A 17705-nucleotide genomic window follows, 5' to 3' on the forward strand; every position below is an offset into this window, starting at 1 on the left:
CCCTGTGTGACCCACTGGAGCCCATTCCCAGCTGGATGGGACTGCATTCCCTGGGCCACCAGCCAGGTTTATCCTGGTGAGAGCACACCTGTCCAGGCCATGAGCAGCCAGTTTCTCCAGGAGAATCCCATGGGAAATGGTGTCAAAGGCTTCTTTGAAGTCCTGGCAGCTGCATCCACAGCCTTTCCCTGATCCACAGGAGGAGATCAGGTTGGTCAGGCAGGACCTGTCACAAAGCCAGGCTGGCTGGGCCTGACCCCTGTTAGTCCTGTGTGTGCCGTGTGATCACACTCAGGGTGAGCAGGATGACAGGCCTGGAGTTCCCTGGATCCTCCTTCCAGCCCCTCTTGGAGATGGGCATCACACTGGCACCTCCAGGTGTGTGGGACCACCCTGGTTAGCCAGGACTGGGGAGAAATGATCCATATCCCCCTGCCAGGGGCTGAATCCTGGATTCCTCATCCCTGCCCAGGCTGACCCTGTGTCCTCCTGCCCTGACACTGCCCAGGAAACATCGACCCCTCACCTCCCTGTTTCCCTTTGCTGACCCCTCATCCACTCTCTGCCTTCCCAAACCTGTTCTCCTTCTCTCCCACATTTCTCTCTGGGTCCTGCCTCCCTTTTTTTCCTCCCCAGTGCCTCTTTCTCCCCTGGCTCATCCTCCTCATTGTGCAGCAGCAAAATGGGGAGGAGAAAACACTTAACCAGCTCTAGGAGGTAATTAGGAGGCTGGGTTTTAGTCACAGCTTGTAACCAGTGCACAGAGCTCAATTTTGGCAGCTGTAGATGTCACCAAACTCGAACTGTGGGTGTTGGCCTGGCCACAGCAGAGTGGGGCAGGTGTTTGGTGCTGGCTGGGGGAGGTGTGACCCTGTCCTTGTGTCCCTGACCCTGTCCCCATGTCCTTGATCCTGTCCTTGTGTCCCTGACCCTGTCCCTGTGTCCTTGATCCTGTCCTTGTGTCCCTGACCCTGTCCCTGTGTCCTTGACCCTGTCCTTGTGTCCTTGACCCTGTCCCTGTGTCCCTGACCCTGTCCCCGTGTCCCTGACCCTGTCCCTGTGTCCCTGACCCTGTCCCTGTGTCCTTGACCCTGTCCCTGTGTCCTTGACCCTGTCCCCGTGTCCCTGACCCTGTCCCCGTGTCCCTGTCCCTGTGTCCCTGTGTCCTTGACCCTGTCCCTGTGTCCCTGACCCTGTCCCTGTGTCCCTGTCCCCCTGTCCCTGTGTCCCTGACCCTGTCCCTGTGTCCTTGACCCTGTCCCCGTGTCCCTGACCCTGTCCCTGTGTCCCTGACCCTGTCCCTGTGTCCTTGACCCTGTCCCTGTGTCCCTGACCCTGTCCCTGTGTCCCTGCAGCACGCCAACGAGGACGTGGAGAGGATGCTGTTAGGAAACAAGTGTGACATGGAAGATAAAAGAGTTGTCCCTAAAGCAAAAGGTGAACAGGTGAGTGTCACACTAAAACTTCCTTATCCAAGTCAGCTCCAGGGGTTGGGACACCCCGTGGGATGTGACAGGGAACAAACACAGGACCTGGATTTGCTGATGGGTTGAGAATCTTGGAAATGTTTCCTTGGAACTGCCATGAATGGGATGAGTTCAGCTTCTTTTGATCACTCAAAATTCCCAGACATCCTTTAGGTTCCTCACCATGTGACAGCATGTGCTGTCCATCCCCTCACTCCCAGACTGGGATTACTGAATACACTGGAACTGCTGTTACTGAACCAGGAGGTTCTGAAACTTCTTCTGAGCCACCTGGTGCTGCTGGGGCTGGGAGAGTCACAGAATCCCAGAATCCCTGAGGTTGGAAAAGCCCTCCCAGCCCATGGGTCCACCCTGTGCCTGATCCCCACCCTGTCCCCAGCCCAGAGCACTGAGTGCCACAGCCAGGCCTTCCTGGGACACCTCCAGGGCTGGGCACTCCAAACCTCCCTGGGCAGCCCCTGCCAGAGCCTGACCACCCTTTCCAGGGAGAAATTCCTCCTCCTGTCCCACCTGAGCCTCCCCTGGCACAGCCTGAGGCCGTTCCCTCTCCTCCTGTCCCTTGTTCCCTGGCAGCAGAGCCCGACCCCCCCCAGCTCCCCCCTCCTGTCAGGGGGTTGCAGAGCCAGAAGGTCCCCCCTGAGCCTCCTTTTGTCCAGGCTGAGCCCCCCCAGCTCCCTCAGTTCTCCTGCTGCTCCAGCCCCTTCCCAGCTCCCTTCCCTTCCCTGCCCACGCTCCAGCCCCTCCCTGTGTCTCCTGTCTGAGGTCCCAGAGCTGCCCCAGCACTGGAGGTGCCCCAGCAGTGCCAGCACAGGGAGGGCACTGCCCTGGCCCTGCTGCCCCAGCAGTGCTGGCACAGCCCCGGGGCCACTGGGATCAGGTTCCTGCTCAGTATTCCTGCTTTATCAGTGCTGCTGATCCCGAGGCAGTGGCAGCACCTCTGGAATGTCTCAGCTCACTCTCCTCCTTCTCTCTTTGCCCAGATTGCCAGGGAGCACGGTATTAGGTTTTTCGAAACTAGTGCAAAAGCAAATATAAACATTGAGAAGGCATTCCTCACGTTAGCAGAAGACATTCTTCGAAAGGTAGGTGCTGCTCACAGCATTCCTTTGGAACAACATCCCCAAATCTCACCTCCCCTTGCTTTTGATGTTCACCTGAGCCAGTTGCAGCGTCTGCCTTTGGTGTGCTGAGGCAGACGGGTCCCTGAAGGAGCAGTGTTGGCATTCTGAAGCCTGTTTGATGTCTTGCTGTTGTGGGGGTGGTACCTGCAGGGGATAATCCACATCAAAGAGCCCAGGAACTGAGATTCCTCCTTGTTTGGCCCTTAAACTCGTGGTTGTGTCGTCCTTGTCCTTGCAGTTCAAACATTCCCCCTGGCGAGGTGAGAATTGTCCTTGCCCTGCCACCACCTCTGTCAGCTGTCAATGCACAGCATTGTCCCAGAGCTCCTGAGGGCCTCTTGGGAAGGGTTCAGGTGTGGGGGGAGCAGAGGGATGAGCTCTGTCACTCCCAGTGTTGTTCCCAGGGATCAGCTCCTGCCTTTCCCTGGAGGTTCTGTTGCACCCGTTCATCTGGGGGTTGGTTTCCCTTCCTGGAGTGGACAGTGTCCCACAGAACCACGGAATCTTTGAGGTTGGAAAAGCCCCCTGGGAGCACAGAGTCCAGCCATGCCCCAGCACTGCCAAGGCCACCACTGACCCACGTGGAAACTGTGGAGCTCAGGACATGTGGATTGGCCAACGCTGGCATTTATTTGTGCTTCTGCTCCTGCTCGAGTGATCCCCATCCCGAGCCTCATCCCTGTCTCCCTGCCACGGGAATGCTGCTGGCAGTGTCACCCCGTTGTCACTGCAGCTCTCAGTCATTTCTTAATCAGTTTTTGACAAGCTCTACGTGAGGGACTGGGTGAAAATCCCTGGCCTTTGGTGAACAGGAGGTTGGGCTACAAATCACACCGACCCTTTGGACCTTAAATCTTCATTTCTGGCCTCTGTAGTTGTCTGAACATCTGGGGGGTTCTTTTGCAAGGCTGTGACAGAGAGTTAAAAAAGGAATAGAGAGACTGAAGTGTGTGGAGTTCAGTTTGGGTTCGTTTCCAAGCAGCTGGAAGTAGATGTTGGTGTGGGATCAAACCCACTCGAGGGGTTTTTGCTCTGGTCCCGCTGGGTTCCATCCTGTGATGTGGAGGAATCCGTGTGTCCTCTGCCTCGGGAGCTGCTGTCCTGAGGAGCAGGAAGCAGAGCTTGGAACAGCCCCTCTTTATCCATAAAAACTGTGGTTTTTGAAGGTCATTAGTTCACATAATTTGAGTTCAGCTCGTGTTGGTTGCAGGCTGGGATTTATTTACTCCGCCGAGTCCAGCGCCAGCTCCGAGCACAGGAACTAAAATAGTCCTAGTCGACTTTGGGGTGGTCCAAGTTCAAACACTGGGGTTTTTTTCCCAGTTGTTTATTTAAAACAAACCCAACAACAACAAAAAAACCCCACCCTTAGATTGGTTTTCCATGTCTGTGCTGGAGCGGGGGGAGGATCCCCTGCCTTTCTGTGGAGCTCTTTGTGCGGGTTCGGTGATGTCAGTCCTCTGTCAGTCCTCTGTCAGTCCTCTGTCAGTCCTCACCAGCTCTCCAGCCCTCAGTGCTTTCCCCCAGAATCCCCCGAGCCATCTAACTGTTCTCACTTGTTTCCTTGCAGACCCCTGTAAAAGAGCCCAACAGTGAAAATGTAGATATCAGCAGTGGCGGTGGGGTGACGGGCTGGAAGAGCAAGTGCTGCTGAACCTTCTCCTCTCTCACCAATCGCCATCCACCGCCCCTTTTTTCTCGCTGCAAAACAAACCACTCTGCCCGTTTTTTAACCTTAAACCGATGTTTTGTTCCTCATCTTAACGAGCTCCTGCCTCCCCCCCTGGTTTTCCGGCTAGGACAGCTTTGCCTCCTCCAGTTTTCTCAACCACATGTATAGGAAATCCATCTCCGTGACTTCATTTTTCCGTGTTCCTGCTCAACTCACCACTACGTTTGGGTTGTATGATAGCCCCGTCCCTCCTGCCATTAAACCCCAGAGCAATCATACTCAACTCTTCTGCAAATTGTATAAGAATAAAAGTTAGAATTAACAATTGATTTTGTACAACAGTGGAATTTTCTGTCATGGATCATGTGCTTGAGTCCCCATATTCTCTAAGACGCATCAGCAAGAGCCAGGAAAACACTCATTTTCGCCTTGAGTCCATGAGTGGGGTTTCTTTGTCCTGTGCCTTATGTGGAAAAAGGAACTTTTATTTTCACTTTCTTTTCTTTTTCTTCTGGTGGAAGCATGTGCAGGAGACATCCCATCCCCCCGTGCCATTGAGCCCCGACCTCTGTAGTGATTGCTTTCTGTACCCGTTGGTGTCATGCATCGAGGACAAAGGGTGGTGCAAAACAAAAAGCAGAATCCCTGTGACCTGCTGTGTCTCCTCTTGGCGATCCCGCCGCTCCCAGCTCTTCCCGCTGCCATTTTCTTTTCTCACTTTGCTGCTCTTTCCTTTTTTGGTTGTTTTATTTTTTTGTTGTTGGGTTTTTTCGGTTTGTTTTTTTTTTTTTTTGCCTGCATGCTGCTTTGATTTGCGTTTCTTCATGGTGTGATGTGTTAATGAAAAAGGACGGCAACGCGGAGTGTTTGCCAAAAGAACTTTAATGCAAAGCACTGATGTAGGTCCCGAGGTAACGATGTGGAGATCCCGACTAACCCCTCTAGCCGTGTCCGTCATAGCGACCCCCTCCCGCACAGCCCCCCTATGGAAGAGTTATTTGCATGCACTAGTTTCTCTGGAGGGTGATGTGGTTGTCTACTTTCTGTGTATGAATATAACACGCGACTCCCAGACTGACAGCAGTTAATTAATTAATTAATTAACGCGAGCTCCGAGGGTCTCTCCCCGTCAGCCGCTCCGAGGGGTTCGGGAGCCGAGCGGAACTGGATCGAAAAGAGAAAGAGAGGAAAAAAAAAACCAAACCAGCCAGTTGGCAGTTTAATTTATTACCTCCCTGCAAACGTTCCACTCCGCGGCGGTGGCAGCCGAGCGGGGCCAGCCCTGCCCTGGATCCCGACGCTCTGGGAGCTGATCCCGGCTCTGCCCGGCATGGACTGGCTGTTCCAGCTTTGCCTTCCTGTGCTGGTGTCACCCGTGGCCGGGGGCTCCGTCCTGGCTGAAGGAGGGCTCAGTTCCGTCAGTCCCAGAGCCCACAGGAGCCGCCGTGTTCAATCCGTGTTCAATCCGTGTTCAGTCCGTGTTCAATCCGTGTTCAGTCCCACCTGGAGCCGGAGCTCTGGCCACGGACACGCCGAGGGTGGACACGCTGCTGCCTCCCCAGCTGCTGCCTCCCCAGCTGCTGCCTCCCCAGCCCCGCCTGCTCCTCCCGGGACAAGCCTGTGCCTCCTGGTGCCCGCGGGGCCGGGACTGTCCGGTCGGCCCCGGCGGCACTGGGGTAACGCTGAGTGAATTTTAATGATGAAATGACGGTGTTTTTCAGTGGAACTCCTCGTTCCTTCGGAGCGGCTTCCCCGGAGCGACCCACCGAGGCGTCTCCTCCCCCCGTAGTAACTCACCGAGGTGTCTCCCTGCCCCTCTGTAGCTGGCATTTTGTCCCCGTGTGTGTTAACCCTTCCCAGGCGAGTGGCCGGCGGGGCCGGACCGGGCGCTCAGCGTTGGGCGGAGCCCGGCCGCTCTTGGTTAAATCTGCACTTTTCTGACGTGATCAAAAAGGGAAAAAAAAATGGCGAATATACATCAAGGGGTTTTTTTTGTATAATCCTTGTTTTAAACGTGAGCTTCTTACCCGCTGCCGGGGGCTCGGCTCCCTCCGTGTGACCCCTCTGTAGACGCCGTGCCCAGTGCCCAGTGCCCAGTGCCAGCCCCAGGTGGAGCCCAGGCCACTCGCTGGTCCCACCCCCGTCCCCCTCCCCCTGCCCGGTTAATAAACTGAAATCTTTCTATTTGGTCTATTTTCTGTTCCTGTCCAACCACGAGCTGTACCCGCGGGCGTGGGCTCGAGCAGCACGAGTCGGTGCCGGTGCTGAAAAGAGAGAAAAAAACACCCCCCCCCCAAAAAAAATAACGATGTTGGAGGAATTTGCGGTGATTTGATTTGTGCTGGTGTCTGAACTCCCTGCTGGTCCCAGCCTGCCTGGGAAGGCCCCTTGGTGCCCCCGGCCCTGCCCACGGGGGGCTCAGCGCTGCCTTCCTGCCACAAAAACCTGTTAAACCGATTCAATCGGGCCCGACAAACCAAACCTGAGCTTGGCTCTGTCCCACGAGTGTCACGGGCCGTGGGGGCCGTGGGGGCCGTGGTCACCGCGGCGCCTCGTGCCCTCGGACGGTGGAATAATAAAAACAGCATCAAGGTCTTGGATTAATTCCCATGCGACAATTTTTTACTTAATCTTTTAATATTTTTGCTACTCCACTCTGGCTTTTTATTTAAAACACATTCTTTTGTACCACTTACTGTATCAAATTGTATAAAAGATCACTGTCCCATTCTTGGTCGTACCAAGAGCAAATAAAAGCTTTTATAAACTTGCAGTGGTGACTTCCTGGGCCCCCCTTAAATTCCCCCGGCTGCCCCTGGAGGAGGTGGGATGATTCCTCCCCCCTCCCCAACCTTCTGGAGTGGTCTGGCTGGAGGTAGAGCTGCTCCTCCTGCCTTTCCCAAAGCTGCAGGGGGTGTTTTCCGAGGGCAGGATGGTGGGAAGTGCAGTGGTGTGTCCGACACCGCTGCACCCCCACGTGGAGCCCCCGTGGGTGGGGGACACCCGGCTCTGGGGGCTGTGAGGCCTCCACTTGGGTCTCCAGGGGGACAGGACCTTTGCCAGCATTTCCAGGGAAAGTAGCTGTTCCAGCCCGTCCCTCTGCACCCCCGTTGGTCCCACAGGTGGGAAGCACGGGAGGAATCTCCAGGAGCCCCCAGTGCCATTCTGGCACTCGCAGCCCAGCCCAGGTCCCTCCCTCCCTGTCCTTACCGTCCCCTCTCCGACAGCCCCGGGACTGGGGGTGTCCCTGGGTCTCCTGCAGCCTTTGGGGGACCAGGGGTGTCACTGCCCTGCAAAACCCAGCAAGGGCCCGTCCCTGTGGTGGCAGAAACGTTTCTGCTGCTGCCCTTCTGCTGCCATGGTGTCCCTGTTCCCAGGGTGTCCCTGTTCCCAGGGTGTCCCTGTTCCCTCGGTGTCCCTGTTCCCATGGTGTCCCTGTTCCATGGTGTCCCTTCTTCCAAGGTGTCCCAGTGTCCCAGCTGCCATGGTATCTGTGCTGCCACGGTGTCCTCACTGCCACAGTGTCCCCACTGCCACGGTGTCCTCACTGCCACGGTGTCCTCACTGCCATGGTGTCCCTGCTGCCACGGTGCCCAGGCTGCCCCAGTGTTCCCGCTGCCATGGTGTCCCTGTTCCCATGGTGTCCCTGTTCCCATGGTGTCCCTGTTCCCATGGTGCCGGTATCCGGGAGAGGCCGGTTTTGTGCTGCTGGTGGCAATAAAGCTGTGAGTGTGTCACAGCCGCGGCCCCGGCAGCCCCTGGGTCCCCTCGCGGGGGGACGGGGCCGTGGGGAGCAGCTCAGCGATCCCAAATCCCCCCCGATCCTGGGAGGTGGGAAGGGGAGTCCCTCCGGCTCGGGGCCGGGGGCTGAGGGGTGGGAGCCCTGCGGAGCCACCGCCGTGAACGGGGGGATTCTGTGTGAGGGGCTCCCGGGGGGCTCGGGAAGGGGGGACCCGGCGGGGACCTTCCCCCACGGGCTCCCAGTGTCCTGATTGTCCTTGTCGTCCCTGTCAGTGGGCCTTGAGTTTTCCCCATTATCCTCCTGCTGCTGTATCCTCCCTGCTGTCCCCTTCCCTGCTCCATCCTTGCCCCTGTTCCCTCCCTGTCCCTGCTCCTTCCCTGGAGCTGCTCCGTCCCCTTCCCCGCCCCTTCCCCATCCCTGCTCCATCCCCGTTCCTGCCCCTTCTCTGTTCCTGCTTCATCCCTGTCGCTGTTCCATCCCTGTTCCATCCAATCCCTGCCCCACCCGGCCCGGCAGCAGCCCCCGTGCTTGGCCTGGGGGTGTCTGGGGGGAGTCGGTGGGGTGTCAGGGGACAGCACACCGTGACATGTCCCCAGGGCTGGCCACTGGCCCCGCGGGCACTTTCTGCTTCCTCCCCTCCTTCATCCTCCTCATCCCGGTCTCCAGCCGCGCGGGGCTGTGGGGATACAGTCAGAAAACGGGGAGGGGGGGGGGGACACACGACACCACAGAGCTCGGCCGGGGCTTCTCAGCCTCCCCCGGCTGGGAGTGAGCGCGGCCCCAGCGCGGGGGGCGCGGGGACCCCCCGGCTCCGGTGTCCCCAGCTCGGGGTGGCCGCGAGTCCCCACCTGCAGGGTCCCTGCTCGGTGTGACCCCCCTGTCGGGGGTCCCTGTGACAGAGCTGTCCCTGCCGGGGGTCCCTGTGACAGAGCTGTCCCTGCCGGGGGTCCCTGTGCCGGAGCTGCCCCTGCCGGGGGTCCCCCTGACTGAGGTGTCCCTGCCGGGGTCCCCCCTCTCCCCGTGCCGGTGTCATTCTCTGTGTGTGAGCGCTGGGTCGGGGGTCCCGGACGGGAGGTCGGGCCGTGGGGCGGCATCAGGGCCCCCCCCCTGTCCCTCACTGGTCCCTCTGTGTCCCCCGGGCCCCGCAGCCCCCCGTGGATCTCCCCCGGCAGCTCCCGGCGGCTCCGCTCCCCCGGCAGCGGGACGGGGCGGCATCGAGGGGGCTCCGGGGCGCCCCTCGCCCCGTTCCCTCGGCGTCAGAGGGAGCCGGACCCCCGGGACCCCGGAGGGAGCCGGAGCTGAGCCCCCCCGGGACGCGGGCGGAGCCTCCCCCCCCGGGGCACCCCTGGAGCGGCCCCGCCGGGGGATGCCCGGCCCGGGGGTGGAGGATGCCCGGGCCGAGGGTGGGGGGATGCCCGTCCCGGGGGGGTCCTGCCGGGGGTCCCCGCCCGCCGCCGCCTCCCCCCGCCCCCGCCGGGGGGGTCCCGCCTGCCGGGGCGGGCGGGCAGGAGGGGCCGGGGGCGGGCGGGGGGCGGCTCCTCCTGCCCCGCTCCCGCCGCCCCCCGCCCCCGGCCCCGGCCCCGGCCCGGCGGCGGCGGCGATGGAGCCCGGCCCGGGGCCGGCCTGAGCCGCGATGCGATGGAGAAGCTGGCGGCGGGGCTGGCCCGGCTCCGCTGGAGCCCCGCGGCGCTGCCCCTCGACGCCATCGTGAGCCAGTGCCGCCTGCCCACCCTCGTCTGCCTCGGGCAGGGTGAGCCGGGCGGGGGAGCGCTCGGGGGGGATGAAGGCTGGAGGGACGAGGAGGAGGAGGAGGAGGAGGGAGGGAGGGAGGTTGGAGTGGTGGGGAGGAGAAGGGGGGTGGGAGGAAGGCTGTGGAGGGACCGGGAGGAGGGAGAGAGGGAGGATGGAGGGACAGAGAGAGGGAGGCTGGAGTGATGAGGAGGAGGGAGGAAGGATGGAGTGATGAGGAGGAGGGAGGAAGGATGGAGTGATGAGGAGGAGGGAGGGGTGGAAGGCGGAGGGATGGGGAGGAGGGAGGGAGGAAGGCTGGAGAGTGAGGAGGAGGAGGGAGGGAGCGAGGCTGGAGTGATGGGGAAGAGGGAGAGACGAAGGATGGAGGGACCAGGAGGAGGGAGGGAGGGAGGCTGGAGGGACGAAGAGTAGAGAGGGAGACTGGAGTGATGATGAGGAAGGAGAAGTGGAGGGCAGAGGGATGGGGAGGAGGGAGGAAGGCTTGAGAATGAGGAGGAGGGAGGAAGGAAGGCTTGGAGGGAGAGATGGAGGGTGGAGGGACAAGGAGGAAGATAAGAAAGATTGAGAGGTGAGGAGGAGGAATGAAGACTGGAGAGGTGAGGAAGAGGAGGGAGGAAGGCTAGAGAAATGGAGAGGAGAGAGAAAGGGTAGATGGAGGCTAGAGGGATGAGGAAGAGGAGGGAGGAAAGCTGGAGGGATGAGGAGGAAGGAGAGGGGAAGGCTGGAAGGAGGCTGGAAGAAGGCTGGGAGGATGAGAAAGGAGGAAGACTGGAGGGACCAGGAGAAGGAAGGGAGTCCGACGTGAGGAGGAGGAGGGAGGGAGGAAGGCCGGGGGGGGGGGGGCAGGTGAGACGTGCCCAAGCTGCTGTCCCGGGTCCAGGGCTGGGCGGATCCCCCCGGGCCGGGGGCGGGGGGACCGGGGGCTGCCCCTCACGGGGGTCCCCGCGCTCCTGCCCGGTGGGGGTGAGAGGGGGGTGTGTGGGGCAGCCCCCCGCACCCCCCGTGAGCCCAGCGCTGGTCCCCCTCGTCACCCTTCCCCGGTGACCCTCTGGAGCTGCTGGCACGGGCTGGGAACCACCGTGTGCCCTCCCCACCCTCCGCGGGACACGGCCTGGCTGGGGGGGTCCCGGCTGTGCCCCCCTGCCCGGGTGGGGTTGGTGGTGTGGAGTTCGGAGAACGGGGGGCGCAGGGGGTCACCCCGACCTGGCAGTGTCCCCCCGACCTGGCAGTGTCCCCCCGGCGTGGCAGTGTCCCCTCGGGAGCCCACCCGGGCACAGGGGGGGTGCTGGGGGCCCTGGGGGGGTGTCGGGGTGCCGGGAGGGGGGTGCGGGGGGGGGGGCCCTTGCCGGCCCCGGCTCAATAAACTTCTTGTTTGCGGCGGCTGCAGCTTTTCAGGGGGGACAAAGAAATTGTTTCCCGGGCAACTGGCGGCTCTTGGCAGCGGCACCTGCTCATCCCGCGCTCCGTCCCCTCCGTCCGGCGGCGCCCGGGGGGGCAGGGGGGGTCCCGGGGGTGGTGACAGCCCTGTCCCCCCGCAGGGGAGCGCGTGGAGGGGGTGACGGCCCAGGACGTGCTGCTGGTCCACTCGTGCCGGCAGTGGACCACGGTGACGGCGCACAGCCTGGAGGAGGGACACTACGTCATCGGCCCCAAAATCGACATCCCGCTCCAGTACCCAGGTGGGGCCGGCTGGGCACGGCGGGAACGGTGTCCCGGGGCAGCGGGGCCGGGCCCGGCCCCTCCGCCCGCGGCCGCTGTGCTGGGGCTGCTCCAGGAGCTGCGCTGGTCTGGGGGGCTGCAAACCCCCCACCCTGCCCCGCCGGGGCTGCACAGGGGGCTGGCAGGGACAGGGACAGGGTGGGATGGGATGGGATGGGATGGGATGGGATGGGATGGGATGGGATGGGATGGGATGGGATGGGATGGGATGGGATGGGATGGGATGGGGTGGGATGGGATGGGATGGGATGCAGGCAGGGACAGGGATGGGGTAGGATGGGATAGAGCTGGGAACGGGAGAGGGATGAGGATGGGATGGGACAGGAGGCAGGGGTGAGCTGGGATGGGGAATGGATGGGAACAGGGACGATGATGACGATGGGATGGGATGGGATGGGATGGGATGGGATGGGATGGGATGGGATGGGATGGGATGGGATGGGATGGGATGGGATGGGATGGGATGGGCTGGGCTGAGGAGGAGCTGGGGCTGGGAGGAGGATGAGGACGATGGTGTGGAGGAGGATGGGGCTGGGATGAGGATGGGAAGGGGCTGGGATGAGAATGGGAAAGGGTTGGGATGAGGATGGGAAGGGGCTGGGATGAGGATGGGAAAGGGTTGGGATGAGGATGGGAAGGGGCTGGGATGAGGATGGGAAGGAGCTGGGGCGAGGATGGGAAGGGGCTGAGATGAGGATGGGAAGGGACTGGGATGAGGATGGGAAGGGGCTGGGATGAGGATGGGAAGGGGCTGAGATGAGGATGGGAAGGGGCTGGGATGAGGATGGGAAGCGGCCGGGATGAGGATGGGAAGGGGCTGTGGCCGGCAGTGCAGACAGAGGTGCTGAGCTGCCGGCGGCCGCCGTAGCCGGAGCCTTAACGACCCCTGTAAGTGGTGCCCGGCGGTAATGAGTCCTGCTGATAAATAAATGATGGAAGGTGGAGCGGGGGAGGGGTTAATCACCGGGCCCGGGGGACGAGCAGGGGAGGGCCGGGCGCTGTGTTAACAACCTTCGGGGGCTCGGCCGAGCCCCCGGCACGAGGGGCTGCCCCCGCTCCAGCCCCGGCGCCCGCGTGTGCCCCCGGGGCGGGCGAGGAGCCGCCGTGCCCGGTTCCCCCCGGCGAGGGGCTGCGGCCGCGCCTGGCGCGGGCAGGGGGGGATTAATATTCCCCTCAGGTCCGTCCCCGCCAGCCGATGCCGCCGGCGGCACTTTCGCTGCGGCCGCAGCTCCCCCCGCGCCCGCTCCGGCCGCTCCCTCCCGCTGCCGAGCCCCCGGGCCCCCTCCCAGGTCCCCTCCCACGTCCCCTCCCCGGGGGCTCTCCCACCCGAGGCGTGGGGCAGAGGAGGGGCTGGTTTTGGGGTTTTTAGGGGGTAATGGGCACCCCTTGTAATTTTGGCCGCTCCGTGTGAGTCCCTCCATTCACAGGGACGCTTCTAGGGGGTCCTGCAGCTCTCGGGGGGTGATGAGTGGCAGTGCCAAGACACCCCATGTGCCCCCCCGGGTGCTGCTGTGGGGGTTGCAGGGACTTGGGGGTGCTCTGGGGTCCCCCTGCAGCACCTGGACACCGGTGAAGCCCACGGAAATGTCCCCAAAGGTGTGGTGGGGACCCCAGGCCGTCCTCGGGGGTGGCTGCCCCCCCAAGAGGGGTGACAGTAGGTCCCTGGGACAAGTGCTGGAGCCGGGCTCCTCTCACCTCCGTGGGATTGGGGGTCCCCCGCAGGGAAGTTCAAGCTGCTGGACCAGGACCGGGACATCCGAGAGCCCGTGCAGTACTTCAACAGCGTGGAGGAGGTGGCCAGCACCTTCCCAGACCGCATCTTCGTCATGGAGGCCATCACCTTCAGCGTCAAGGTCTGTGGGGACAGCGGGGCACGGGGCTGGGGCAGCAGGGGACACTGCAGGGACAGCAGGGGACACTTCAGGGACAGCAGGGGACACTGCAGGGACAGCAGGGCACGGGGCTGGGGCAGCAGGGGACACTGCAGGGACAGCAGGGAGTGGTGGTAGGAACTCAGGGGACACTGGGGACAGTGGTGGGACAGGAGGGGAATGTCGGGGGGGGGATGAGGCAGCAGGGGTTGGTGGTGGGACATCAGGGAATGGTGGTGGGACATCAGGAGAGGACGGTGGGACAGCAGGGAATGGTGGTGGGACATCAGGGCATGTGGTGGGACTTTGTGTGTCAGTGGTGGGTTGTCAGGAGAGAACGGTGGGACGGCAGGGAGTGGTGGTGGGTCATGAACAGCTCGTGGTGGGACATCAAGAGGTGGCAGTGGGACATCAGGAGTAGGTCGTGGGACAGTGGGGGCCGTGGTGGGACATCAGGGCAGGGTGGTGGAAATAAGAGGGGTGTGGGGGAAAGAAGAGCTCAGTGGTGGAACATCAAGAGAGGGTGGTGGGACATCAGGGGATGGTGGTGGGATGTCAAGGGGTGTGGTGGGACTCTGTGGGTCACTGGTGGGACGTCAGGAGAGAACAATAGGACAGCAGGGAGTGGTGGTACATTACAGGGTAATTGTGGGATGTCAGGGGTAGGTTGCAGGACACCGGGGGGGTGGTGGGACATTACAGGATAGTGGTGGGACATCAGGGGTGGTGGTGGGACATTACAGGATAGTGGTGGGATGCCAGGGGTGGTGGTGGGACATTACAGGGTAGTGGTGGGACGTCAGGGATGGTGGTGGGACATTACAGGATAGTGATGGGACATCAGGGGTGGTGGTGGGACATTACAGGGTAGTGGTGGGACGTCAGGGATGGTGGTGGGACGCTGGGGGCCCTGGCGGGGCAGGGGTCTCTCTCACGTCGGGCTGCCCCGGGCAGGTGGTGTCGGGGGAGTTCAGCGAGGACAGCGAGGTTTACAACTTCACGCTGAACGCGGGGGACGAGCTGACGCTGATGGGGCAGGCGGAGATCCTCTGCGCCAAGACCGTGAAGGAGAAGTCGCGCTTCAACACCCTCCTGCGCAAGCTGGGCAAGGCGGCGCCGGCGGCGGGGGCGCGGCAGGTGAAGGGCAAGATGCCGTGTCTGATCTGCATGAACCACCGCACCAACGAGAGCCTGAGCCTGCCCTTCCAGTGCAAGGGCCGCTTCAGCACGCGCAGCCCGCTGGAGCTGCGGCTGCAGGAGGGCGAGCACACCATCCGCAGCATCATCGAGAAGGTGCGGCTGCCCGTGAACGTGGCCGTGCCGAGCCGGCCCGCCCGCAACCCCTACGACCTGCACGCCATCCGCGAGGGGCACTGCTACAAGCTGGTCAGCATCATCTCCAAGACGGTGGTGCTGTGCTGCATCCTGCGCCGCGACGAGCTGGTGCCCTTCCACTTCCTGCTGCTGACCGACATGCCCCGCTTCCAGCTGCCCGAGGGGCTGCTGGCCGGGGACCCGCAGCTGGAGAAGCTGCTGCGGGACAGCGCCGCGTATTGCCAGGACCGCTTCAACCCCGACGAGTACTCGCGGGCCGTGCGGGAGGCCAAGCCGGACTTGCTGGAGGAATGTGCCAGCCCGCGGCGCCTGCGGCTCTGCCTGCCCGCCTGCGCCCGCGACGAGCTCAGCCAGCCCCTCCAGCGCCTCTCCCTCTGTGCCTGCGGCTCCCGGGAGCCCCCCCGGGAACCCCCCGCCCGCTGCCACGGACCGCGGGGCCTCGGCGGGGCCGCCCCCCGCCCGCCGCTGCCCGACTTCCCCGACCCCGAGCGCGAGTACATGACGCCCGACTGGGCCGAGCCCGAGTTCAGGACTCAGGAGCCGCTGGAGATTCCCTACGAGGAGCTCTGGAGCAATCCCGGCCCGGAGGGCTGCTGCGAGCTGGGCGGCACCGGCGGCCGACCCGACCTGGTGTCCTTCGGGGCCGTCCCCGCGCTGGGCTCCGCGCACCGCCCCGGGGACGAGCCCCGCGGGGACACCCCGCCCCCGGTGCCACCCAAATCGGAGGCGGTAAGAGCCGCGGTCCTGTCCCCAGGGGTGGGGAATGACAGCCCTGGGGGTCCCTCGGCCAGCTCACGGCTCTGTGACCCCCACGGCACAACCAGTCCCACGGCAGGGCCAGCCCGACCCCCTGCCCGGGCTCTGGGCTTCGAGCCCTGTCCCCTGGTCTGGGGGTCCCTCCCCAGCTCTGCTCGGTCACCCAAATCCTCTTCGGTCCCCGGTTCCCCAGGGCTCCCCATCGCCACGGGGCACCCGAATCCTCAGGGACACCCTTGTGGCCTCGGGGTCCCCGTTCCCCAGGGCTCTGCACCATGGGGGGACCTGAAGCTCTTGGGTTTCCCGGCACCGCGGGGCACCCAAAATCCTCTGGTCTTCCCTGCACAACACAGTACCCAAAATTTCAGGCTCCCCTTCACCACCGGAGTACCCACATTTTTGGGGGCTTCCCTCGCCAGGCATCTCCCCAGATCTCCCCGCTGGCACCCGGAGCTTCACGGCCCCACCAGGGCCGGCTGCCCCCCCATCGCCCTCCGGTCGCGGTGCCCGGGGGTCTGACGGCCGGGGGGTCTGACGGCCCGGGGGTCTGACGGCCGGGGGCTCTGACTGCCCGGGAGTCTGACGGTCCGGGGGTCTGACGGCCCGGGGGTCTGACGGCGCTCGCCCCCGTTTTCAGGTGAAGGAGGAGTGCCGGCTGCTGAACGCGCCCCCCGTGCCGCCCCGGGGCAGCCGCGCCCCGGGCCCCTGCAGCCCCCCGGCCCCGCTGCGCTGCCCGAAGCTGGCAGCGCCCGCGCCCTCGCCCAGCCCCAGCCTCTCCTACTACTCCTCGGGGCTCCACGACGGGTGAGTGGCTCCGGGGACGTGGCGGTGCCGGGGCGGGGATGGGCTGGCGGGTTGACAGCCGGGGGTGAGGGGTCCCCGGTGGGGACGGGGCGACGGTGACGCTCCCCTTCCCCGGCAGGTCGGCCCCGCGGAGCGGCAGCGGTTCGCCCTCGCCCGACGCCTACTCCTTGTACTGCTACCCCTGCACTTGGGGCGACTGCAAGGCCGGGGAGCCCCCCGGGCGCCCGCTGCCCCCCGCCTCGGCCCAGCCGCCGCCCAGCTCCTGGTCGGAGCCCTGGGCATACGCCGAGCCGGGCGCCGGGGCGGGCAGCGCCTGCTCCACGCCGCTGCCGGGGGCCGACCCGCCCCTGAAGCCCTTCCGCAGCTGCCCCCGCCTCAAGCCCCCGCACCCCCAGAAGCGCTTTGCCCCCTTCGGGGCCCTCAACCCCTTCGCCGGCCCGGCCGAGTGGCCGGAGAGCCCCGAGTGGTCCAAAGCACCTTCGGCCCCGGCCGCACCCCCCTCCTCCTCCTCGCCCGAGCCCTTCGCCCCCCTCGAGGAGCCGGCGGCCCCTCCCCGGCCCCCCAAGGGTTTGGACGGGGACGGCATCGTCATCCGGGGGGCGTCCCCGCTGTCCCCCGCCGTCCTGCGCGGGGCCGAGGGCGTGGCCCGCCTGTACCTGGCCCAGGGAGTCATCGAGGTGCCGCCGGCGGCGCGGGGGGACGGGGGGGCCTCGGCGGCCGCCCCCCGGCCCGGCGGGGACGGCCCGGCCTGGCTGCCCCCCGCCGACCTGTCGGCCCTGTCGCTGGAGGAGGTGTCCAAGTGCCTGCGCTTCATCGGCCTCTCCGAGGACGTCGTGAGCTTCTTCGCCCGCGAGCGCATCGACGGCAGCATCTTCGTGCAGCTCAGCGAGGAGATCCTGGCCGACGACTTCCGCCTCACCAAGCTCCAGGTGAAGAAGATCATGCAGTTCATCAAGGGCTGGCGCCCCAAGATCTAACCCCGTGCTGGGGACCCCCTGCCCCGGGAGGTCCCCGAGGAGCCTGGACCTCGCCCCGTTCCCGTTCCGATGGGGCAGCGTGGGGGGCTCTCCTCCCCCCGGCAGCTCAGCCCCATTGCCCAGCCCTCCCCCCTTCCCATTTTAACACTGGACAGTAATTTTGGCCCCAACGGGCTGGAAAACACTGGATTTTGCGTTGACTGGTTTAACTTAATCCTTGTGGATTAGCACAATAAACGTACGGGAGTAACGAGCTGCTGGAGAAGGCTCTTGCTCAGGGAAGAGGGAAAGGGGGCACAGGTGGGGAGGGAGGCTCTGCGGGTCTCTCCCATCCTTGCAGACCCTTCCTACCTCCTGGGAAGGGACTCCTTCAAGGGAAGACGTTACTCTTGGAGCTGTTTTGCCCTGGGGCTTTGAGAAACAAGCAGAGAGGCGACAGGCAGAGCAGCACCTCCCGGGCCCAGCCCTG

The 17705-nt window shown here is 63.8% G+C and overlaps 2 protein-coding genes across 2 annotated transcripts in view; both read left to right on the forward strand.

The window, feature by feature from the left end:
- Window positions 1–4609, forward strand: part of RAB10 (RAB10, member RAS oncogene family) — a 46707-nt gene extending 42098 nt beyond the window's left edge. Inside the window, exons 4-6 of the mRNA XM_032683473.1 lie at window positions 1356–1445; window positions 2468–2569; window positions 4179–4609. Of these exons, the coding sequence (XP_032539364.1) occupies window positions 1356–1445; window positions 2468–2569; window positions 4179–4262 (276 nt within the window). The 3' untranslated portion in view covers window positions 4263–4609. The remainder of the gene's footprint in view (window positions 1–1355; window positions 1446–2467; window positions 2570–4178) is intronic.
- Window positions 4610–9630: 5021 nt separating this feature from the next.
- On the forward strand, window positions 9631–17489 carry GAREM2 (GRB2 associated regulator of MAPK1 subtype 2). Its single transcript, XM_032683451.1, has 6 exons — window positions 9631–9772; window positions 11313–11453; window positions 13216–13346; window positions 14319–15428; window positions 16093–16259; window positions 16378–17489. Exons 1-6 carry the CDS (start codon window positions 9661–9663, stop codon window positions 17234–17236), a joined length of 2520 nt encoding a protein of 839 aa, XP_032539342.1. The 5' UTR covers window positions 9631–9660; the 3' UTR covers window positions 17237–17489.
- Window positions 17490–17705: the final 216 nt, after the last annotated feature.

The sequence above is a fragment of the Chiroxiphia lanceolata genome, chromosome 3 (assembly GCF_009829145.1).
Source record: "Chiroxiphia lanceolata isolate bChiLan1 chromosome 3, bChiLan1.pri, whole genome shotgun sequence".
Taxonomy (NCBI): domain Eukaryota; kingdom Metazoa; phylum Chordata; class Aves; order Passeriformes; family Pipridae; genus Chiroxiphia; species Chiroxiphia lanceolata.